Source organism: Alexandromys fortis, unplaced genomic scaffold (assembly GCF_014885135.2).
Source record: "Alexandromys fortis isolate MF-2015 unplaced genomic scaffold, M_Fortis_MF-2015_v1.1 scaffold_104, whole genome shotgun sequence".
Classification (NCBI taxonomy): Eukaryota; Metazoa; Chordata; class Mammalia; order Rodentia; family Cricetidae; genus Alexandromys; species Alexandromys fortis.
In genome coordinates, this window is record NW_026068000.1 from 5,797,212 (window position 1) to 5,822,305 (window position 25,094).

Consider the following 25,094-nt stretch of genomic DNA (forward strand, 5'->3'; position numbering starts at 1 on the left):
CTGCCTAGCTCTATTCTGTCCTGCCATAGGCCAAAGCAGCTTCTTTATTAACCAGTGGTAATAAGGCATACCGAGGGGAATCCCACGTTGAGAGAGAGAGCCAGAAAGAGAATGCACACACACACACACACACACACACACACACACACACAGAAACCATGAATATGTGTAAGCAGGTAGACTCTCCCTACAGAAACAAGAAATGTGTGTGAACAGAGACCCAGAAAAGAGCATCATTGATGCAGTAAAGGACAAACATCAGAGCATGAAAGATAAGGCACAGACTGGTGGAGAACTGTCACCTCGAGCATACAAAACTCTTTACAAGGGGCCAGAGAGATGGCTCAGAGGTTAAGAGCACTGACTGCTCTTCAGAGGTCCTGAGTTCAATTCCCAGCGATGACATTGTGGCTCACAACCACCTGAAATGGGATTTATTCCCTCTTCTGGCCTGCAGGCATGCATGCAGGCAATATTGTATACATAATAAATACATCTTTTAAAAAACTCTATACAAAAGTAAATGTAAACTGTGAATTTTAAAATGGCCAAAAATTCTGAACAGATACTTCACCAAAGAATGTGTGAAAATCTATGAGAAGGTGCCCAAGGGCATGCTACCAGGGAAGTTCACATTAGCATGACTGCAGGGGATGCTGGGGAAGCTGACCTGCATGGGGATCTTAAATAATACAAGTGTGTTTGAAAACAATTTGGCAGCTTCTTGTGAGGCTGAGTTTGTTATTTGGGAGATTTTGAGACACCCACGAAGGTTGGCCTTGAACTCTTCTGCCTCTATCTTGAATGAGAGGCACACACCAGTGAGCCTGGATCACAGTGGTTTTGTGATTTTGTTGGTTTAACTTGTTTGTGTTGTAAGAACAATGGATTGTGTCATTTTCTCTCTCTTGGATGTATAGCAATATGTCTTGTTCACATTGTATCATTTTCTCTCTCTTGGATGTATAGCAATATGTCTTATTCACATTGTATCATTTTCTCTCTCTTAGACGTATAGCATTATGTCTTGTTCATGTTGGCGTCCTTGCTGCCCTCAACTTAGCCGTAGCTTCAAAAACTGTTAAGAGTCACAAACAAATATCTTAAAGGTGGATGTGGTAATGCTGTAATCCCACACTCCAGGCCAGTGTTCTCAACCTCCCTAATGCAGCGACCCTTTAATACAGTTCCTCCTGTTGTAGAGATCCCAACCATAACTTAACATTGCTACTTGATAACTGTTATTTTGTTAGTTATGAATCATAGTGTAAATATCTGATATGTGACCCCCAAAGGGGACTCAGGCTGCAGGATTGAGAACCACTCCTAGAGGATGAAACAGGAGGATTGAGAGCTCCAAACAAAACTCGCCAGCACTTACAATCGAAAATTTTCTTTGCTGCCAGGTTTCCACTCCTGACTCTTAGGGAGCCCCTCTATAACGGAAGTGGGACTCTGTCCCCCGACTCTTAGGGAGCCCCTCTATAACGGAAGTGGGACTTTGTCCCCCGATTCTAGGGAGCCCCTCTATAACGGGGGTGGGATTTCTCGAAGCTACTGGGAGAGCAGTTGGAATGCCGTTTCCCTTTCCTGGTTCTTCAGTTCACTTGGAGTCAGGCCTGCCACGCTGCCGGGTTTAATGGGTCAGTTTAGAGACAGTCTCCTTCCCTCCTGCCTCGCAGTGTCCCGGGCTCTCACCACTGGCTGCTGTGTGTCACCGTGCATCTCGTTCCGGAGGCCTTCAGTTAGATCTTGAGTGGAGAGTCAGAGCAAACATAATGTCTCCATCTTTTCCTTTGGGATTCTTCTAGCAATGTACAATGCCTGCCGTGATGTGGAGGCCCCGTCAAGTAACCAGAAGGCCTTAGGGCTCCTGTGTGGAAGGGATGCCAGTGCCTGCAATGCCACCAACTGGATCGAGTACATGTTCAATAAAGACAATGGGCAGGCACCATTCACCATCACCCCCATCTTTTCAGGTAGGATGGCAGCTCTCGAGCTTGCTGTAGTGACAGTTTTGTAAAACCCAGGAGTCAGTCAGCTATAGAGAGATAAATTCAGAGATACAAGTAGGAGATTCGTCTTGTCTGGTTAACTTAGGAGGGCTGGGTAAGAAAAGGAGTTGCTTTTAGGGATTGATACTGTAACTAAAAGAATGAGCCAGCATGTGTGTGTGCATGGTGCGTGTTTTCTAAAGGCCGAGAAGTATTTGCTGCCCAGCTGCGCAGAGGACCCTTCCCTACGTGACTGGTCCACGAGAGATCAGGGCACATGCTGTGCACAGGGTTGTTAACATCACAGTGTATCCTAAGGGACATAGCCTAGCTGAGAGCGCTTGCCTGGGAGTCCTCAGGCTCCAGCACAAAACCAGGGCAGCACTCTGAAGCCGGCAGCAGAACCCTGTCAGTGCCCACCCCATCCCACCCCCAAAGCCTAGCGAATGATAACAGCGTGGCTCTTCCGTTCTTAGTCCCCAGCTGTGCCACACTGTGTTCCCGTGTGCTTCCCGTTGGGTTAATATAATCAAACACGAAACTTAGAATGTAGTCTCAGGAGAGCCTAATTCAGCATGATTTCTTCTTGTAGACCTTCCTATCCTTAAGATGGAGCCCATGAGAAATGCCACCAAAGGCTGCAACGAGTCTGTAGATGAGATCACAGGGCCATGTAGCTGCCAGGACTGCGCCATTGTCTGCGGCCCCAAGCCGGAACCTCCACCGCCTGCCGTCCCCTGGAAGATCTTGGGCTTGGATGCCATGTGTGTCATCATGTGGATCACCTACATGGCATTTCTGCTTGTATTTTTTGGAGGACTTTTGGCAGTGTGGTGCCACAGGTAAGCTGGTTGATTTGCTTTTTTCTTCAAGACAAGAAGATCAAAATTGCCCACGTGGTTTCTTAGCTTATGGTTGACATTAATTAATTCAGGCAGGAAGTAAATGCATATATGGATACCATCCCCTGGTTGGCTTATTCTCTGAAGCTAGTGTATAGTTTGGTTTTGTTTAGATATTTAAACACTTGAAGTTAGTTTTACTGATTTACTCAGGATGATGTGTGATTTAAGACACAGTACCACAGGCAGTCTGTGTGAGCCACATCTGACTGGACATAGTCACTTGAAGTACTACATATGTTTGCATCTTGCTTTACAGCGGTATATTTGTGTGTTGCCATATGTGCACACACATGTGCACACGTGTGTGTGTTAGGGTCAGTTTTGCTCAGTTGCCCTCTACTTTGATTTTTGGATCAAGGTCTGTCATGGCCTAGAGCTTACCAGTTATGACTGGCCAGCAAGCCCCAGGGGTCCACCTGTATCTGCCACCTAGTGCTGGGTTTACTAACATGTGCTGCCATGGCAGGCATTTTGCAGATTAAACTATCCACTTAACCTGAGACAACACTTTTTTGTTTGGTTGGTTGGGTTTTTTGTTTTGTTTGGTTTTTGTTTTTTTTTTTAAATTTTTTTCGAGACAGGATTTCTCTGTAGCTTTGGAGCCTGTCCTGGAACTAGCTCTTGTAGACCAGACTGGCCTCGAACCCACAGAGATCTGCCTGCCTCTGCCTCCCAAGTCCTGGGATTAAAGGTGTCCACCACCACTGCCCAGCTCCAAGACAATACATTTTTTAGTAGTTTTATTGTAAAATAAAATAATTTTAAACTCATCTAAATGCTGAAGTAGTAGCAAAATTTTTGTGTGTATTCTGAGCTTCCTGTAACATTACAGCTTACAGAATTCATAGGCAATGTTCAGAATCCAAAATTGGCATTATCATAATGTTCTCAGCTAAACCACAGACTTTTTCACCAGTGTTGCTGAGGTCATGCTCACTGTTTGCTTCAAGGGCCCCTCAGTACATTCATGTTTTAGTTTTATTAATTTTCTCCATTCCAAGACACTCTTGATAGGTATTGGTCTTGTCTTTCCGTTGCCAGCATGCGGTGCTTGCTTGGCGTTGCATTGAGGTTGTGTGTGGATAAGAGCACTGCAGATGTGGTCATGTTTCTGGGTGCACCTTGGCAGGGAGTCTGGTGTTCGTGGGTTTCATTGCCACGGAGGTTTGCCTGGATTATGTAGTTACTGCTTTCTACTGTGCCTTTCTTAGAAGGAGGAGCTACTCAAAGATTGCTAACACTGTTTCTCCTCTAACCAGCCCTCGCAGTCCACTGATGGGTCCTTTGAATCGATGGCGTTGCCCCATGGTGATTATAGGTTACTCTCTCTCCCTTTCTTCGCGCACTCACTCAGTGGTGCACCTTTTAGATTTATTCGTTCTGTAGACTGTATCTAATATCTGGGCATTGGAGTTCCCTCCCGTTAGCTCCTGTGCTCGTTTGACGTGCTCCACCCCTAGGCTCACTGGATACTTTCCCTGCCCTAGGCCTGAAATCATCCTCCTCACCAAGGAGTTTCTGGTCCCTTTTGTTAGGGAATGGTGTTGAGGAGCCGTGGTCTGGACTCTAGGGGTGCTTATTGCTCCTGGAAATACGTTCTAGAGGACCTAAAAGCGACACCTGTGGGTTCCAGTATGAAAGTACCTTTGTCATTTTATTACCTTCCTCAGTCTTATCGGAGGCTGGTGAGCCCATGCTGTAGGCGCCCACTTGTTCTTTCCCTGCCGCCCAGACTCTAAATAACCACACAGCAACTGTATTAATTAAACCACTGCTTGGCCTGTTAGCTCATGCATATCTAGCTCACTCTTATCTCTTAAATTTACCCATTTCTATTATATTTTACCATGAGGCTCGTGGCCTACCAGCAAGGTTCCTACTGACACAGCTTGTGTCTTTCTCCTCTGGCAGCTCCTTTGTGACTCCCTGACTCCGCCTACTCTCTCTCTGTATATCTCTTCCAACCTGGCTATATTCTGTTAAGCCATTGGCTGAAAGCAGCTTCTTTATTCAGTAACCAATAAAAGCAACACAGACAGAAGGACCTCCCACACCAAGCCTAGACTGAGAATGCTGACAGGGAGCAAGTGACCTGGGAGCAAGTGTACTAATACCACCTCCATGCTTCTCTTCCAGAAGGCGGTATTTTGTGTCTGAGTACACTCCCATCGACAGCAATATAGCCTTCTCTGTGAACACCAGTGACTCGGGTAAGTCTGTGTATAGGTCAAGGATGGGATGGGATTCTAGTGGCCCGAGAGCCTTGCTCTTATGTGAAGCAGTGTGCTAGTGCTGAGGACACGGCAGCCTCAGCGTGGCACCTCAGAACCAGGTAAGACTAGCGATGATGTAATTGTGGACTAAGGAAAGAGCCACAGAAGCCCTGAGGGCAGAGTTGAGTGCAGCAAAGTCAGTGGAGGGTCCTGAGCAAGACCCCAAGAAGCGCGTCTTCACTGAGAGAGAGGCAGGCACGGGGCAGCTGTGGGACCGTTTCCCTTTGGGATAGCTTCACTAGTGACCTCCTTCCTCCTTTCCTCTCACTCTTCCAGGGGAGGCCTCATGCTGTGACCCACTTGGCGCAGCATTCGATGGCTGTCTGAGGCGCATGTTCACAAAGTGGGGAGCTTTCTGTGTCCGAAATCCCACTTGCGTCATTTTCTTCTCATTGGTCTTCATCGCTGCATGCTCTTCTGGGCTGGTGTTTGTCCGGGTCACCACCAATCCTGTGGAGCTCTGGTCAGCCCCTCACAGTCGGGCCCGCATGGAGAAGGAGTACTTTGATAAGCACTTTGGGCCTTTCTTTCGCATGGAGCAGCTTATTATCCAGGCCCCCAACACCAGTGTCCATATCTATGAGCCGTACCCTTCAGGATCCGATGTGCCCTTTGGGCCTCCGTTGGACAAAGAGATTCTGCACCAGGTAACCTGCCATTTGCAGTCACCATTGATGCAGGGAAGCTGCAGTGCCTGTCCTGTTGCTGTGATTGATACCCTGAGCCAAAGGTGCACAGGAAAGAAAGGGGTTACATGGCTTACAGATCACACAGTTCATCCCTAAAGCAGGAATGCCAGGAATTTGAAGGCAGCCTGCTTGCTGTCCCACACAGCTGTTCCAGTTAGGGAACTCACTTCACAGCCAAAGAAATGCCGTGGGAACCGTGGAGGATGCTGCTTGCTGTTTGTCAGGCAGGCTCATGCTCGCCTAGATTTCTTACAAAGGTCAGGACCACCTGCCTGGGGAATGGTGCTGCCCATAGTGGGCTAAGCCATCCGACATCACTTAACAGTTAAAAGTCAGGACCACCTGCCTGGGGAATGGCGCTGCCCATAGTGGGCTAGGCCATCCAACATCACTTAACAGTTAAAAGTCAGGACCACCTGCCTGGGGAATGGTGCTGCCCATAGTGGGCTAGGCCATCCAACATCACTTAACAGTTAAAGGTCAGGACCACCTGCCTGGGGAATGGTGCTACCCATAGTGGGCTAGGCCATCCGACATCACTTAACAGTTAAAGGCAGTCTCCTGCTGATATGCCCATAGGCCAATCTGGTCTAGGCAATTCCTTAATTGAAGTTGTCTTCTCGAATAACATCTTCTATTAGAAAATGTGCATGTATACATAAATGACCACAAGGCAGAACAAGGCAGGAAGTGGTATATTTTGGCAAGAGACAAATGTCAGAAGACCAAGAATTTGCTTCAGGACTGGTGCCTTGGTGGATGCCGGAAGAAGAGTGAAGGATGATTTCATGTCCTGTGTTGGGATCTGCTATGGCCATGTCTTCTTCCCAGACATGGCTAGCAGGTGCTCTCCATCCTAATTCCTGTTTAGAGGAGCCATCACCTCTCGCTTGCTGTGCTACAACCTTCCCCCATCCTTGGGAGGATTTGCTCAGAGCATCCTTCTCTTCTGGTTCTCAGGGCAGTATGGTTTGTGATGATGACGATTTAGGAAGCCTGCCGTGTTTCTGGGTTTCAGGTGCTTGACCTACAGATTGCCATTGAGAGCATTACTGCATCTTACGACAATAAGACCGTGACACTTCAAGACATCTGTGTGGCCCCCCTCTCGCCATACAACAAGAACTGCACCATTATGAGTGTGTTAAATTACTTCCAGAACAGCCATTCGATGCTGGACCACCAAGTAGGCGATGACTTCTTTGTCTATGCCGACTACCACACACACTTCCTGTACTGTACACGGTGAGTGGTGACAGCCGTTCGTGCACCCTGTCACTCTTTGAGAGCTTCTGTGACTCACTCCATTCACAGGACTCGAAACCCAGTGGACAGAGCAAGCTGTGCCTTGAGGAGCTCACGTTCTAACGGAGGGAGACTTGTGTGTTTTGCTTCACAGTGGGGGCACATTGTGAAAACATCACTCTTCATTTAGTGCAGACATTAATGCTTACACAGACTGAGACCACTGTGATGCCGCTGAGCAGTACTGTCCGAGGGGACCCAGTCGTGTGTCGGTTAGGGGTGAGGCCTGAGGAGAGCACTAAGGCTGAGCAGGAAGGGGTTGGAATCCGTGCTGCTTTCGCATGTAGAACTGCACAAAGGGGAAGAAAAGGGACCTGCAGATAGATATGAGCAGCGAGCTGGAGGCCCTGAAGTGGGCAGCGTACCTAGGAAGAGCAGGTACCTCTCAGCCTAACTGGGCACAGCAGCAGCGCACAGGTTCATCCTTCCCCCTGAGAGTTAGGAGCCTGCTGTGCTTTTCTTGTTTTTCAAGTAGAACCTTCTGTCATTGCACTTAATTAGTTTTAATGCATGAAGCCTTCCTTCAAAGAGTGAAGGGGGATTGGCATGCGGTTCCCATTGGAGGTTTCCTTTTGGAGGCTGTGTGTCAGGTGTAGATGGAGGTTTCTGTCCTGCCTGGTCCCACAGCCATTCAGTCCCAAAAAACACCCAGAGGCTTATATTAATTATAAACTGGTTGACCTATTAGCTCAGGCTTATTATTAACTAGCTCTTACAACTTGAATTAACCCATAATAATCTGTATTCATCACATGGCTTGGTACCTTTTCTCAGTGCAGCATTTTCATCTTGCTTCCCCTGTGTCTGTAGTGACTGCAGACTGAGCCTTTCCTCTTCCCAGAATATTCTTAGTCTGGCCACCCTGCCCATACTTCCTGCCTGGCTACTGGCCAATCAGTGTTTTATTAAATCAATACAAGTGGCAAATCTTTACAAAGTGCAAGAGCATTGTCCTACAGTAGTCAGGGATTAGTCATTCAGCTTGAGTGACCTGTGAGGGAGCTGACTTGTCAGGAAGAATGGCATGACTCCTAGTGGGCCTACCATCCCTGAGTGTTCTTGACCTGCCTTATTGTTCACCATGGCAACAGAAAAGACTTGGTCTCTGATGACTATGTTGCTCAACTTTGTCCACAGTAGAGCTCTCTGACTGAAAACTCTCGTACCCTAAAATTGTGTCAGTGACTGTTATGTGATGGTTTGGCTGCTGGCTGTGTTCGCTCTTCAGTGATACTGCCACTAAAACCAGGTTGTTTGCAAGAGACATGAATGCCCATGTGTTCATAAGCCCTAAACTGGGATGGTGGGAGGGAGCTGTGGGGGGCTAAAAAGCATTCAATATTATGTAATTTCTGTGTTTGGAGGAAAAACTATTTTCCTGTGTGGGCAAGAGTTGCACAGGTGTCTCCTCAGAGCTGAGGCTTAGGCTCAGAGCCTGCCTGTCACGGTGCTCCTGTGAGCTGCATACAGGCATGGTCTAAGGTCATACTTTATGGTCTCAGGCCTGTCCCCAGCTTGCACCTTCCTTAAGTGATGGTTCTGTTGTACATTTTAACCTCTGCATGGCCTCTTCTTTCCCTTCATGGTCAGGCTTGGCAAAGGACTGCTCCCTATAATGTCACCTGCCTCCAGGGCTCATCTTGGCAGCTCTGACGGGCAGTGTTATTTGAGGATCTCCCAAGTGCCCAGCTGAATTTGTGCACAGCCTCCTGATTGGCTGATCTGCTTCCTGTGTCCACTCTTTTCCACTTTGTACTTACCTCATGCTGTGCACCTCCTAGAACTCTGACCCCTGGAGGCTCTGGGACAAGAATCTAAACCACTCAGCAAGGCACCATTTGCCTCACAGCCTGATTCTTTACAGCCCTAACTCCTCTCCTGGGAGCCCTGGGGCTTTGCATGCCCTGTGCTCCTAGGCAAGGCTTCCGCTGCTGAGTCACCACCTCCCTGCCACCTGCTGTAAGCTCCATTCATAGTTCATCCCACTCATGACCCCTTCTCACCTGAGAAATTTTATGGATTCTTGGGTATAGTGTTCCGTGAGTACGGGTCAAACATTTACTGGTGATAAACCTTGAGTTTTGTTTTGAAGCATTTCTTTGGTAAATTTACATTAAAGATGAAAGCAGATTTACATACTAATGAGGTGGGTGTGCTTATTTACTTGGACATAAAGAATGCAATCTTGGGTGGACACTGGCTAGGCAACTTCAAAGCCTTTCAGAGTTGATCAGTACTTTGATTTTACAGTGATCAGTGTTAGAGCATTTCTTCTCATAAACACATAGTATGAAAGGCAGAGTGTGTTTAGGCAGCTTTAGAAATCGTTGGAAATACTGACTTAATCCCAAGCCACAAGTCTTTTAACAAGTTTTACGAAACTTAGTCATTAGTTTTGAAAATGAAACCACTCTAACAAAATATACTTGAAATATATACTATTATAATTGGATACATGCTAGGGAATGATCAGGGGGAAATATTGGAAGGCTTTGTTTTCCAGAGAACAACGGAAAACTATGTGCACAGTAGGAACACATTGCCGTCTGTGACATACAGCACTCTTGAATCAGGCTGTATTTGTTGGCATGTGGTGTGATGCATGTAACACACTGCACGGGTTCAGAACCAGGGCTGCATTGAAGCCACACAATGCAGCATGAGAGGACACTGCCAGAAATACCTTGGATCTTTTAATAACTTTTTAAATAAGTTTTTTAATAACTCGATTGTTGAACATTCAGAAACTTTCATTGTTGACAGTTGGGCTCTTTTATACCCCCACATTTATTTGTGTGACCCCACATGGGCTCACAAAGAACAGTTTAAGAAGCTTTGTTTACAGCCGTCTCTTTCACCTACTTCATGCTCAGAGAGCTGAGTCTCGTGGGCTGCCTGTACACTTTATCCCTCTGTCCCACACAGCACCATGTGTCACCGGTCTCTCTGGGGTTGTAGCTGCTGGTGCCAGGTGTCTTACTCGGCTAAGGAACCCGAGTTCCTGGAGCATAGACGCTGCGATGGGAGTGTTTAGGCTGATGTATCTGGGGCTCTAATTGTGAGCTTTTCTGAACTTTTGGCAGGGCTCCCACCTCTCTGAATGACACAAGTATGCTCCATGATCCTTGCCTGAGTACATCTGGAACACCCGTCTTCCCCTGGCTTGTGCTGGGCGGCTATGATGGTAAGAAGCTACGGAAATGTTTACAGTTCAGAAACCGGCAGTCTTAATTTCTCATCCTTGGAATCCAAAAATTATCTCCTTTAGCTTTGGGTTTGAAGCCAGATTTGATGGCACCCCCCTAAAAAACCTCAGCATTCAGTGGCAGCAGGGAGGTCATAGTCGGGGACTAGCCTAGGCTGCATAGTGAGATCTTGTCTCCACATAGCAAGAGAACAAAAAGAGAGGATCATTTTTCTAAACCGGTCAAGACAGTGATGGAGCAGTTGTTTGCCATAGCTGCTTCTGAGGGCACTTCTGGGACAGCTGACACCTCTAACATCTGCAGCCTGATTACTGCCTCCTCGGAAGGGAAGAGAGAAGCTGTGATCTGTATTTGAGATGTGTTCTGCCTCATGCCATTAAAAAAACAAAAACAAAAAACCCTTATATGGTGGGAAAAAAGAATGATGTCATAACTGGGCCTTAGGAGGGGAGTGGATCTGGTCTCTTCTCTCTTTCTCTTTTCCCTTCTCTCTTCCCCTCTCTCTTTCTCTCCCTCCCTCCCTCTCCCCCCACCCCCTTTTTTTGAGACAGGATTTCTCTTTGTAGCCTGACTGTCCTGGAACTCACTGTGTAGACCAGGCTGGTCTCGAACTCCCAAAGATCCACCTGCCTCTGCCTCCCAAGTGCTGGGATTAAAGGTGTGTGCCATCATCACACAACTGATCTGGTTTCTTATTCCTTCCATCTGAATAAACTCCAGGGATTAAAGATGGGTGTGTGAAAAGTGAAACTGTTAAAGAACTGGAAGAAAACCTAGGAGGGATTAAAAAAAAAAGCTTCAGAAGGAAAGACTGAATTTGACTGTAAGAATTTTAAAGTCAGGGGCTGGAGAGATGGCTTAGTGGTTAAGAGCATTGTGTGCTCTTCCAAAGGAGCCGAGTTCGATTCCCAGCAACCACATGGTGGCTCACAACCATCTGTAATGAGGGCTGGTGTCCTCTTCTGGCCTACAGACATATATGCAAACAGAATAGTGTGTCCATAATAAATAAATAAATATTTTTTTTTTTAAAAAAAAAAAGAATTTTAAAGTCAGCCTGGGATGGCACTTGCCTTTGACCCAGCACTCAGGAGGCAGAGGCCGGCCTGGTCTACAGAGTGAGTTCCTTGAAGGCAGGACTGTTTCACGTAGAAGCCCTGGGGGGGGGGGGCGGAATTTTAAAGTCATGTGTAAAAGAAGAGAGCATACAGTTTGTAGTTTTAAGACAAGAGGAAAATTCATTTTTCAGCACCTTCCTGGCTACAGTGAGCTATTTCTTAATAAATTTTTGTTTGCTTTCCTTTAAAAAGTAAAATGCGGGAAACTGCATACACACACCTACTATACTCATAGCAGGTGACATTCCGCTGTTAATCACAGAGCTATGTGGTGCTGGGGTCGAGTTTAAAGTAGTGGAAAGTTACAAGAAGCAGAATAGGTGCTCCACATGTGTGCTTGTGCACGTGTGTGCGCTTCACATGAAGTGGTGGGACAAGGCACATGCTTGTGCACACAGAGGCACCTGGAAGTAGGCTGGTGGCCAGCAAGCTCCAGAGCTTCTCCCTTCTCTGCCCCACAAGATGCTGGGATAGTGGGAGTGTTAGGACTCAAACTCAGGTCTCAGCGGCCAAGCCATCTCTGCAGCCCCTCAAATGAATTGAATTATGTGGAGGAAATACTCATGTTCACCTCTATTTGTGAAGTAAGATCACTTCAGTCTTTGTACCTAACAAACTGTAACCCTTTGCTCCTGGTGTATGTACAGGTAGGACCCAGCACTTTGTCAGATACACTATCAAAACTTTATAGGGAAGTTTGAAAGAACTTATCAAAATGACAGGAAAGGTTGATCTACAAATAGGAACTTTGTGTATTGAAATATTTGTAGATAGTTTTTGTAGTCATTTTATTTGTAATTTTAAAAACTGCAAAGATATCCATCAGTGGGGCCTGGTTAGACTGTGCTGGATATGTTACGCTGCAGAAAGTAAGGAAGCACTTTGTGTCTTTAGATACTGAAATGGAGCAAAATCTTAAGACACGTTTTTTGTTTTGCGAGTTTTGTTTTGTGTTTGGAGACAGGACCTTACTGTGTGGCTCAGGCTGGCCTAGAAGTTGGCCAGGTGGCCCTGACTGCCACAGACTTTCCTTCCTCAGCCTCCAAAGTTCTGAGATGTGTGACACAGAGGGTTCCAAGACACACAGCTTTATACTATTGGAGAGCAAAGAAGGAAGGGGAGAATACACACGTGTGTTTGCTTGTGTGCCCCTGAAACTGCCACAGCTGGCCGCTCCCAGGCTCTGGGAGGACGAGGAATAGAGTGAAAAGTCCTGCCGCTTGGCTCGATTTCACAGTGCACACCAGTGATGGCTCTTACTGGCCAGGTGTGATCCTAGCACTCAGGAGGCTTAGGCAGGTGAGTGGATCTCTATGGCTTCAAGACCAGCCTGGTCTACAGAGCGAGTTCCAGGTGAGTCCGGGCTACATACGGAGACCTCATCTCAAAGAGGGCCTGAAAATACAAGAGGGACTAGAAGAGCAGGGCATAGAGTCAGCAGGAGTGGGGAGTGCAGACGAGGCCACTGGGCAAACGTGCTCAAAATACATTATATACATGTGTGCAAATACCAAAGTAAAGCTCATTATGTATAAATTAAGAAACTAAAAAATTATAAAAAAGGAAAATAAACAAGAATTGATGGTTAATTTTTTTAATGAAAGGTCATTCTCCTCAAATGACAACTGTCAGAATGCTTTGTATTTGTTGACTGCATACATAGACCCGTTCTGTGTCCACTGCTCAGGGGAGCTCTGGTGGGGACAGCATCAGCAGGGGACCTTGGCAACTCGTGTTTCTCGGCTTTGCATGTTAGTACTCAGCTCTTTTATGTCCTATTTTTGCTTTCTAGATCAGAACTACAATAATGCCACCGCTCTTGTGATCACCTTCCCTGTCAGCAATTACTATAACGACACAGAGAAGCTCCAGAGGGCCCAGGCCTGGGAGAAAGAGTGAGTCATTCCTGGGGCTGGACACGGGCTGTGCACTCACTTGGACCTCACTCTGAACTGCAGCAGATCTGAGTTACGGGACTGTTTTCACTTGGCAGTAGCTATGCTAAGAAGTCTTTGAAGAGATCTTCCTAGAATCAGATGATTTAAACAGCTCTCTGTATGCAAGAATACAGACGAATTCATAGACCTTTGTGCAATCCACTCCTTTTATCTGTTCCTCTTAGGCCTCAGCCAGTAGGATGCTCTGTTAGGATAAACACTGTTCCCTTTAGCTGCCCTGCTCTCCCATCTTCTCAGCCTCTTGCCCATAGCACTAGGCAACCACAAGTCTGCCTTTTGTCCTCATAGACTTCTGCTATGAATGTTGTATGACTATGGTTATATGTGTGGACTTTCATGTCTGACTTCCTCCGCTTGCCATAATGTGTTCAAGGTTGTCTATATAGTGAAATGCTTTGTTTCTCGTTTTGACCAAACACTCCACCGTATAACCTTACCACATTTTATTTATATATTTATCATTGACACACATTTGGGTTGCATCTGTCTTTTGGCTATTCTAAAGAATGGCTCTGCATGTTTTTATACACACTTTGATCAGACATGCCTAATTCCTTTGGAATTGAATATATATCTGTAGGAATCGAATCACTGGGTCTTATAGTAACTCTGCTTTGACTATTTGAAGACCTGATTGGCAGTTTCCCCTATGTGTGGCGCCATCTGTGCCTGCTGCTTTGTCTGACCTTTCCGTGCCAGCTGTTATGATACGTAGCACTGAGTAACATTTTCTGATTTCTTTATTGTGTTCTAGACAGTGCCGTGTGACTGAGGCTGGCCTTGAACCTTCTGTGTATTGGAGGATAGTCTTGAACTTCTGATCCTCTTACTTCCACATCCCAAGTGCTAGGATCACAGGCTTGCACCACTGTGCCCTGTTTTGTGTAGTTCCAGGGGCAAAACCTAGGGTTTCGTGCATGCTCACTGGGTGTCCCACCATTGGAGCCAGCCCTCTGATTTGCATTTTCTTGATTAAAAGTCTCAAGCATTTTTTCATGAAGTTATTTTCCATACCCTTTGCCCATTTTAGTTGAATTTTCTATGCTTCTATTATTTAGAGTTATAAAAACCTGTTATGTATTCTAGGTAGAAGTCAGTCCCTTATCAGACATGTGATTTCAAGATATTTTCTCCATTTTTGTGGTTCTCCCCCTTGGAACTTTGAAGCACAAACGTCCTTCACTGTGGAGTTCAGACTGTTCCTTTCATCGCCTTGCTTTTGGTGTTCCCGCAGCCCTGACCTGACGCCATGACAGATTAAGTCCTATGTTTCTTCTGAGCCTTTCCTCTGCTTGATCCATTTAAATCTTCAGACCCAGGCCCCTATGCCGTGGAGCTACATAACCAGCCCTTGGTTCTGAGACCAGGTCTTACTGTGGAGCTCAGGCTAGCCCTCAGTAGCCCTGTCTCCCACTCACAGCCTGTCAGTGTTGTGTATGGTACAAGGTCGGGGTCCAGCTTCATTCTCTCCACTGTCGAGTGGCCATAGCATCCTTGTCGGGCACAGTGCAGCCCCTTACGTGTATGCGTTTGTCTGTGTGTCTGTTCTTGTGCTAGTGCCACACTTTCTTGATCGCTGTGGTAAGTTTGGAATTAGAAAATACAAGTCCTGCTTTGTTCCTCTCAGTCTGTTATAGCTGCTCGGGGCCTTACAGTCGCAGGTGAATTTTACAGGAAGCTTTTGACTTCCTATAGAGAAATAGATGGAATCTGACAGCTTGTATTGAACTTACATATCTGCTTTTAAAACTTCGTCCTATGAGCCGGTTGTGGCGGCACACGCCTTTAATCCCAGCACTTAGGAGGCAGAGGCAGGCGGATCTCTGTGAGTTGGAGGCCAGCCTCGGCTACAAGAGCTAGTTCCAGGACAGGCTCCAAAGCCACAGAGAAACCTTGTCTCAAAAAAAAACAACTTTGTCCTATGAATACATGTATCAACTAACACACGCTCCATTTAAGCCTGCCGTGGTGGTGTGGGCCAGTGATCCCGGTGCTCTGGCTAAGGTAGAGGGATCACTTAACTCAGAAATACTAGACCAGCTTGGGCACATAGTGAGACGTTATCTCTGAGGATGAAGGGGAAAAAAGCCAATTTAAAACATGTTCTAAACAGGTCATTTCAGGACTGGGGTTACACTTAAAGGTAGAACCATGACCCGAGAGTGCCAGGATCCTGTGTCTGGCACCCTGCACCATCACAAAAGGCAGAACGGTCAGCAGCAGGAATTTGCCTGTGGTCTGAGGGCATCTCGCCAGGCTCCCGGGCGGAGGTGAAGCGGGATGGTGTTTGTGTTGAGACTGCTCTTACTCAACTATCATATAACTTTTGATTAAAAATATAAAACCTTGTCTACTCCTAGGTTTATTAACTTTGTGAAAAACTACGAGAATCCCAATCTGACCATTTCTTTCATTGCCGAGCGAAGCATTGAAGATGAACTCAATCGGGAAAGTAAGAGTGATGTGTTCACTATTGCCGTCAGCTACGCCATCATGTTTCTGTACATTTCGCTTGCCTTGGGACACATCCAGAGCTGGAGCCGGCTTCTGGTGAGTGCGGGGACACAGGGAGGGTGCTGGAGGACGACCTTGTCCATGCTGTCACCTGTGAGTGTATGAGCTTTGTTGCTAGGGAGAAACCTAGAGGTTTTTCTGTATCCTCACACTGTGGACTGTCTATTTAACTTATCTTGAATAGACCCTATAACAGGCAGGACAAAGCTCTCATGATCTGTGCCTTTGCCTGATATCAGGTGGATTCTAAGATCTCACTGGGCGTCGCGGGGATCCTGATCGTCCTGAGCTCAGTGGCCTGTTCCCTGGGCATCTTCAGTTACATGGGGATGCCACTGACCCTCATTGTCATCGAAGTCATCCCATTCTTGGTGCTGGCTGTCGGGGTGGACAACATCTTCATTCTCGTGCAGACCTACCAGGTAAATCTTCATCCCCTCAGGGAGCTCAGACTTTCAGCCCTCGGGCTTGTGAACGCCTGCCCAGCAGTTATCACACTGCCTTTGAGAATGCAGACAGCTTCATGTCCTTTTCCTCAGCAGCTCCTGGTGCCTCTGATTTGTTCTACACATTGTGGGACCAAGAAGTTCAGCCCTTACTTTATTGTGTGGAATAGATACAAAATAAGAATTTGGTATTAAACACCGTTTTCATATGTGTGCAATAGGAAGTCATTTCAAGTATAAATTTTATTAAATTGGTTCCAGCATGCTGTAGACACATGACAGATGTGTCCACACAGTCAGCCGTTGTAGACTGTGGTCTCAGTTGCCTGGGGCCCTTGCTTGTCCGAGTGGAGACTCAGTGACATACAAGTGTCATTTAGTGATCCACCCTCCTGCAGCCATGAGCCTCCCTGCGCTCATTTAGCTCAGTAAGCCGGATAATTGAGTGGCTCACCATTCGCAGACTTAGTTGCTGCAGCTCCTAATCCAACCATCGCTTCCTTTACCCTCGAGTTAATGCAAGACAAGAATGAGCTGGCATTCCTGTTATAGAAAAATTTTAATAGTGCATTTTTCTTTCTTTAAGAGAGATGAACGTCTTCAGGAAGAAACACTGGATCAGCAACTGGGCAGAATCCTCGGGGAAGTGGCCCCTACTATGTTCCTTTCATCCTTTTCTGAGACCTCAGCATTTTTCTTTGGTAATTTCACTGCAGATTGTCCCGGGCCTGTGGCTTGTGGGTATCTGATGATGCCCCCTTTGTTGCTCCTTTCTGTGAGCTATTTCATAGTCGAGTATCGCTTGCTGGACCGCAATGTCCTGGCTATTGGCAGTGTCCTCTGTCCTGTGCATCCCAGAACATTATCAATGCTGGGATCCAAGGTGACAGAGACTTGAGCTCTCCTGCCACCTCGCGCTCTTGTGCTGTAGCAAGTGCTAGTATTTGAAATGACACCCCTACATGGCCACTATCCTTGGCAGTGCCATGAACATTGGCAGCAGGAGATCTTAAGACCGGCTCCTCACTGAACACAAACTCCCTGGGCAACAGGCTTGTTAATGAGCAGAGCTTCTTGTCCGAGGGACCAGAATGAGCTAGAGTAAAATCCTCAAGCCTTGTTTGGTGCAGGGCAGCACTGAGCAGAGTGGGAAAGAGAAGTGAGGCTGAACGAGGCTGGAAGTCTGTGCCAAGAAGCAGTCTTCACACTGTCTGAGGTCACCAGCACAGTGCCCACATGACCGCACGCTCTTCCACACGCCATTGTAGGCTGGGTTTAGGTGGCAAGCTTTCAGTGGAGGCATGCTGCCATCTTGTCGCCTTTCGTTTCTACAGAGCAAATGCTTTTTAAACCTGTGGTCTTTACTGTGCCTTTGACAGGAAGAGGTACAGCGGGGACACAGCATTCTGCTTTCCTTAGAAAACCAGTGCATGAGTCGGTGACAACAGCCGAGACGGTGCCTCGGCGCCAGTGTGACTTTAGCAAACTCCACCACTGGCTGTGGCATCCCCAGGACTGCATTTATCCTGTCTAAAGAGGCCAATGTCTGTTTCTACGATCATGTGGCCAGCCCAGCATCATAATGTTTGATTTTTTTTTTAGCCCCAAAATAATATGGTGAATCTAGATTTTTGTTTAAACTTAATTCCACTAAACGCTGACAACCTATTAAAAAATAGTTTTGATCCTAAAATGATCAGGATAGAGTGGGTCAGGAGGAAATGGCGTATGTGCAGGGCGGCATAGCCTGAGACCCTCAGGCCTTTAAGTGGTATCACAGCGCTTTCCTTTCTCTGCAGGGGCGCTGTCCTCCGTGCCGGCTGTCCACACCTTCTCTCTGTTTGCGGGCTTGGCGGTCTTCATTGACTTCCTCCTTCAGATTACCTGCTTTGTGAGCCTCCTGGGGTTAGATATTAAGAGGCAAGAGGTAAGATCCAGGATATGTGGGACTCTAGGGTCTTAAGTGAAGTCAGTCTTCACATGGCCTCATCCCTCTGTACCCTAGAACAATCGGCTGGACATCCTGTGCTGTGTCCGAGGTGCTGACGACGGCCGAGGCGTCCAGGCCTCTGAAAGCTTCTTGTTTCGCTTCTTCAAAAACTCCTTTGCCCCACTTCTGCTGAAGGACTGGCTGCGACCAATTGTGGTACAGACTTTTTGTGGTTTCTCTCTGTCTTCTCTCCCTACACAGGTGTGTCACATGCCTTCTGAGGGGCTTGGGAGGGCAGTCCACCCACTGTTAATCCACTGCAAAACACAAAGACAAAAAGGACAGCAGCGGGCCCTTTCTAGGGCTTTTTGGTTCTTTTGGTTTTTCGAGATAGGGTTTCTCTGTATAACTGCCCTGGCCATCCTGGAACTCACTCCCCAGACCTGGCTGGCCTCGAACTCACAGAGATCTGCCTGTCTTTGCCTCCCGAGTGCTGGGTTTAAAGACTTGTTCCACCACCTCCAGGGTATCCTTGGGTTTTCTGTCTTATATGGTAGCAGAGTCTGGCTTTGGATGGGAATGTAGTCCAGTGATAGAGCACCTGCCTGGCCTTACACAGGGCATGGGACCAAGAGTAAAATAAAACCATGGCTTTCTTTCTTTCTTTGGTCTGTAAGATTTTATTTCTGTTCTTGAATTTATTATTACATTAGCAATCGGTGTCTTGCCATTTGCCTTTCTTTCCAGATAGCCGTATTTGTGGGTGTTCTGTCATTCAGTATTGCAGTCGTGAACAAAGTGGAAATTGGATTGGATCAGTCTCTTTCAATGCCAAATGTAAGGTGCTTCTCTTTGTTAACTTTTAGCTGCTGATGGAGTCTTCAGTGCATGTGTGTAGGTGTGCTTGCTTCTGAATGCAAATCCTGCAAGGGGTGACGGTGAACTCCAGGGCTGTGCTGTAGTGGCCGCTGGCACTGTGAACTCACACTGCTCTTCATGGTACATAGCCTTAGCAGTGAAGCAGCCAGACTCCCGAGGTCACCTAATGAAATCCCCTCTGGTTGGGGCTTAGCAGCAGGTGCACACTGGGACTGGGGACGAGAACCCTGAGTCTAGGTTGACGACTCGGGTGCCTGACATCCTCTTTTTTTGTTAGCCGTCACCATGTCCTTCAGTTCCCATCAAACCATACTTTTCTCTTCTTTGGTCTTCCTTTCAGGATTCCTATGTAATTGATTATTTCAAATCCCTTGGTCAGTACCTGCACTCGGGCCCACCTGTGTACTTTGTCCTGGAGGAAGGCCATGACTACACCACCCGCAAGGGGCAGAACATGGTGTGCGGCGGCATGGGCTGTGACAGTGACTCCCTGGTACAGCAGATATTTAACGCAGCTGAGCTGGACACCTAGTCAGTATCGGGACCGCCTGCTCCTTTATGCTTCCTTTCCTCTTTACTGAGATAAGGTCTCCTGTATAACCCACGCTGGTCTTGAAGTTGGAGCTTGCCCCGTCTCAGCCTCCTGGGCGGTAGGGTTACAGACCAGATGTGTACCACCATGCCTGGCCCAGTTTGGGTCCTCTGAGCAGAAACAGGCAGAAGGAGGAACTCTTGGCCAGCATCTACTCAAGCCTGAAATTTTGCACTAAAAACAGATTTTCTTGGGAAAGTTGCTTTTTGTTGTTGTATCTCAAAGTCTATTAGACCGAGTTTCATGTAAGCAAAGCCAGCTTATTGGCCACATATCATTTTGAAGGGTTCTCTGCAGTCTCAGGTGGGGAGAAGGACCGGGAGTTCCCAGGAATTCCCAAGCCAGTCATTGATTTTCTCTCCTCTCCAGCACCCGGATAGGCTTTGCCCCCTCGTCCTGGATTGACGATTACTTTGACTGGGTCGCGCCGCAGTCCTCCTGCTGTAGACTCTACAATGCCTCTCACCAGTTTTGCAACGCTTCTGGTACCTTCATCTCCTTTTCCACATCTTCCTTTCTTTCTTTTTTTAATTTCACTTGCCCATGTCATTTTGCCCTAGTTGGTGCCTGCTTGTCAGTGTGGGCTGCACCCCCTTCCCCCGTCACTACCCTGTCCTCAGCTGTGCACGCATGTACCTGAACAAGGACACTTGGTTCCCCAGTCCGACCCTTCAGCTTGTCCAAACCACATTTATTTTCTTGATGAAAGCATGAGAGAGTCTGTGCTCTTTGGTGCTGTTCAGATCAGGGCACCTGTTCCAGTGGGGGGTTTCTGTGTGGTTTGCCTGAGATGAAATGACTTGGGGCTGACGTTTATTCAACTATGAAATTACACGGAGCTGAAGCTTTTATGGAGGGAAAGATGCGGGAAAACACTGTACTTCGTCTTAAGTGGTTGTTGTTGCTGTTGCTTTTGTTTAAATCGTGAGGCCCTTTTTTCTAACGATTGGCTCTCCTCTTTGCCAGTGATTGATCCAACCTGTGTCCGTTGCAGACCTCTGACTCCAGAGGGCAAACAGAGGCCTCAGGGGAAAGAGTTCATGAAATTCCTGCCCATGTTCCTTTCCGATAACCCCAACCCCAAATGTGGCAAAGGGTAAGTACTGTGGAACCATGTCAGATAAGCATCCTATTTAACTAAGAAACAGAACTGGATGGGTAGACTTGTGGGAAAGGGCCTCTTCTCTGCCCTGGACTAATGTTCTGTAAAAGGAGAGACCCCCCCCCCCCAGTTAAAGAAACCGCCTGGTGTTCAGCAGATTTAACACGATGTGGTTCCTGTCCCGACCCTGGGCAGATTCCTATGCACACCGTGAAGGAGCAGAGGCAGAGGTGAACACACTGGACAGTGAGAGGCCCAGGGCCGCTCCATTGTGCTTAAGGAACAATATCTCTGCTTTGGTAACGTTGGCACAGTTTAAGCCAGCCAGACCACCTGTCTAAGGGTCTCAATCACTGTGAAGAGACACCATGACCACAGCAGCTCTTATAAAGAAAAACATTTAATTGGGGTGGTTTACAGTTGTAGAGGTTTAGTCCGGTATCATCATGGTGGGACGGGACAGTGTCCAGGCAGACATGGTGCTGCAGAAGGAGCTGAGATTTCTACATCTTTGATCCCCAGGCAACAGGAAGTGAACTCAGACACTGAGCAGTATCTTGAACATAAGAGACTTCAAAGCCCCACAGTGACACACTTTCTCCAACAATGCCACCAAATAGTGCCACTCCCTGTGAGCTTATAGGGCCAGTTACAGTCAGACTAACACACTGCCCATTGCCCACATGGACTGGAAGATGTGGGCCCATGCCTGGCCCAGAAATATTAAAGATGAAGGGATTGATTTGGAAGCTTTTGTCAGTGAAAGTTAACCATCAAGTGTGTGGTATAACTCACATGGATGTGCTTGGTTTTTTAAGAATCACATTTGAGAGTCTTCTTGTGTGTGTCATGTCTGTTTTGAAATTTCCGCTAGTTCTGATAAAGACTATCTCTAAAAAGTAAAAGAAGAATAGATCTTAAAATTTGCTTTGCTTGTGATTATTGAGGATATTCTGGAATTTTCTTCATGAAAGCATGGGAATTCTTTGGAATTCAGTTAGAAAGTATTAGCTAAAGGGCGTATCTTTAGCATGAATTCTAATTGTTCTTAATTATAAACACCCAGAGTCAGGTATCGGGGTGAAAGCTGAAGATCAGAGCAGCAGAGTGGCCAGAGTTCTTCCCTCTCTGGTGCTCAGACGAAGGGCGATCCTGTCCTCAGACTGCCTGCACTGAGCTCCTGTCTCCTCCCGCCTTATAGTCCTCTCTCTGCTCAGCGTATTGCTTCTGTCTCCACCTCCCTAGTGCTGGGATTAAAGGCGTGGGATCCCAACTATTGGGATCACTTTTGTGTGAGCTCTGTTTCTCTTTTAGACTGAATCAATTCCATATAGCCCAGGGTGGTCTCCCGAGTGCTGGGATTAAAGGCGTGCGCCACCACTGCCTGGCCACTATGGCTAACTACCGTGGCTAGTTCTGTGCTCTGATCCTCAGGCAAGCTCTATTTGTTAGATCATAAACAAAATATCACTGTACACTGTCATGTCATGGCCTTGACCCATTTGACACTCCCAGCCCATGGGCATGTGCTGGTATGCTCATTCACAGAGGGGTGGTCAGGGGCCTTCACCTCACCTGAAGTGCTCATATTCTACCCTTCCACTCTAAGCCATCGCCGTGCTACACCCCTGCTCTTCCCCAGGGGACCGTGGCCGTGCTACACCCCTGCTCTTCCCCAGGGGACCGTAACCGTGCTGACACCCCTGCTCTTCCTCAGGGGACATGCTGCCTATGGTTCTGCTGTTAACATCATCGGAGATGACACTTACGTTGGGGCCACTTACTTCATGACTTACCACACTGTACTTAAGACCTCTGCTGACTACATTGACGCCATGAAAAAAGCCCAGCTTGTAGCTAAAAACATCACAGAAACCATGAATTCTAAGGGGAGTAACTACCGCGTGTTCCCATATAGGTAAAACAGGGAGGGCTATATGGGATGAGGTGGGTGGGCTGCAGATTCCTCGCTCTCCTTCTGACATCTGCTTTACCCTTAGCCAGGAGTGGAGTGTGAGGGGGACTGGAGGTCAGCAGGGCCAGAACCTTGTGGATCTGGGGACTGCAGACACAGAACTTGGTGCACTGTCCCAGCCCAGAGAGACACATGGCGAAGTAACACAGGAGAGAAGGCCTTGCACAAGGGACATGCCAGTCATTCAGTCAGCAGCTGGCAGGGATCCCTGCCCAAGACCTGGGACAGTGCTTTGATACAGACTTTTCATTTGCTGGGTTAGTTTTCTATTTCCCTATTGCTGCCGCTGCCTTTTCCTTGAGAAATAAGGAAGGCAGAACAAATGATTGTTTTTCTCAGAGCATAAGCATGCTCTTAGTTGAAGAATGGCAGCTTCTTTGTGCGGCCATTCAGAGTGTGTCCTAATTCTCAGGCAGAGCTGAGCTAACTCTGTCACAGCCCAGGTTGGTTCCCAGAGCAGCCCCGAGTAGTGTTCCTTTTCCTAGCAGCCAGTAGAATTCTTTGGAAGTGTTTGTAAAGCAGCAGGAGTTGGTCTTACAAGTGAGAACTACGTAAACACACATTTGGGTCACTTCGGATCTTGCTTTGGATGCCAAGGGCTATGAAAGACAGTTGGGTGGCTCTGGGGTCATCATACCAATCTCAGTGGTTGTCTGGGGTGTCACCTTTCAGCAGTCTTCCCACTTTGCAGGGTGGTGGGGTAAAGAGGAAGACCCCAGGGTGCGAGGGGCTCTAACCAAATACTGTCCTTCCTAGTGTGTTCTACGTCTTCTACGAGCAGTACCTGACCATTATCGATGACACCATCTTTAACCTCAGCGTGTCTCTGGGCTCCATATTTCTGGTGACCTTGGTGATTCTGGGCTGTGAGTTGTGGTCAGCAGTCATCATGTGTGTCACCATAGCTATGATCCTGGTCAACATGTTCGGTGTCATGTGGCTGTGGGGTATCAGTCTAAACGCTGTTTCCTTGGTCAACTTGGTGATGGTGAGTCCAGCTCTACTCTTGCTTTGTCCCTAGCGCCTGTGACTCCTGCACGAACTGTTCTGGATCTCATATAAGTTCTGAAGGGGGCTGAAATATCATGGCTGCCTTTTGCTCTTAGTGCACAGGGAGAGTCAGGATGAGCGCTTGAGTCAGGCAGGGCCCGGGGAGCACGGAAACCATCTGGGAGCAGAAGCTCACTCAGTGTCTGAGCTGGGCAGTCCCAGCTCCGGTGGCTGAGGCAGGAGGCTCGCACATTCACGGCTGCAGTCTTCTCCCCTTTGGTTTGCAGCTGTAGAGTGGGCAGTGTAGTTTGTGGTGAAATGTGGCCCCGTGACCTGGTACGATGGCACATGCTTATCATCCCAGCATTCAAGAGGACAGTGAGTTCCAGACCAGCCTGGACTACAAATTGAGATCCGGTCTCAAAAACAAACAAAAAACACAGCCTATAGCCTAATGACATTTTACCAGTTATTCTGTAGGGCTTCCCATACAGTTGCCAGGTAGTTAGAAAGTACTGAAGATGTAGCCTGGCATGGTGATGTATGCACTCGGGAGGCAGAGGCAGGCGGGTCTACAGAGCAGGTTTCAGGACGGCTAGGGCTATGTGGAGAAACGCTGTGTCGAAAAACAACAAAAAGAAAGTATTGAAGATGTGAGCTTGAAAGAGTATTAATGAAAGGTAAACATTCAAATAGGAACAACTTCAGAATGGTAACAGGTCCAGACGAAGGCGTGACGGTGTGCTGGCTCAGTGGGGAAGGACAGGTAACCATGAAAAGTTCCCAGAAATCCCTAGACAAAACCAAGTCGCTCCAGAAAAGTGGAGTCAGGCAGCGCCTAGAGCACTTGAGTGTCCTGCTGTGGTTTCAGGACTTCCAGCTGAAAGAGATCTGTTCTCACAGAAATGCTTTGTTTCAGAGCTGTGGCATTTCCGTGGAGTTCTGCAGCCACATAACAAGAGCATTCACCATGAGTACCAAAGGAAGCCGAGTGAGCCGAGCGGAAGAGGCGCTGGCCCACATGGGTAGTTCTGTGAGTACACTAGGCCCCGGGGTGGGTGGGGCCTGCAATGGGGGTGCCTCTCGGAGGAGACACAAACATTCCTTAAATGACAGCTCCCAGCAATGACAGATTTTCATACAGTTGACTAAATAGCTAGCTACACCTTGAGCAGACTGTGATTCCTCAGAATTGTCCTTGTTTGTGTGGTCTTTGAG

The 25,094-nt window shown here is 47.4% G+C and overlaps 1 protein-coding gene across 3 annotated transcripts in view; it reads left to right on the forward strand.

Annotated features, from left to right (window-relative positions):
- Window positions 1–25,094, forward strand: part of Npc1 (NPC intracellular cholesterol transporter 1) — a 44,850-nt gene that overhangs the window by 17,774 nt on the left and 1,982 nt on the right. For all 3 annotated transcript variants that reach the window (XM_050160737.1, XM_050160738.1, XM_050160739.1), the window contains 19 exons: window positions 1,812–1,979; window positions 2,587–2,836; window positions 5,036–5,109; window positions 5,449–5,819; window positions 6,880–7,106; window positions 10,250–10,350; window positions 13,283–13,385; window positions 15,809–15,998; window positions 16,202–16,384; window positions 16,995–17,109; window positions 18,208–18,335; window positions 18,414–18,554; window positions 19,086–19,175; window positions 19,558–19,748; window positions 20,179–20,294; window positions 20,776–20,905; window positions 22,629–22,829; window positions 23,643–23,874; window positions 24,796–24,909. In XM_050160737.1, coding sequence (XP_050016694.1) covers window positions 1,812–1,979; window positions 2,587–2,836; window positions 5,036–5,109; window positions 5,449–5,819; window positions 6,880–7,106; window positions 10,250–10,350; window positions 13,283–13,385; window positions 15,809–15,998; window positions 16,202–16,384; window positions 16,995–17,109; window positions 18,208–18,335; window positions 18,414–18,554; window positions 19,086–19,175; window positions 19,558–19,748; window positions 20,179–20,294; window positions 20,776–20,905; window positions 22,629–22,829; window positions 23,643–23,874; window positions 24,796–24,909 — 3,125 coding nt within the window. The remainder of the gene's footprint in view (window positions 1–1,811; window positions 1,980–2,586; window positions 2,837–5,035; window positions 5,110–5,448; window positions 5,820–6,879; window positions 7,107–10,249; window positions 10,351–13,282; window positions 13,386–15,808; window positions 15,999–16,201; window positions 16,385–16,994; window positions 17,110–18,207; window positions 18,336–18,413; window positions 18,555–19,085; window positions 19,176–19,557; window positions 19,749–20,178; window positions 20,295–20,775; window positions 20,906–22,628; window positions 22,830–23,642; window positions 23,875–24,795; window positions 24,910–25,094) is intronic.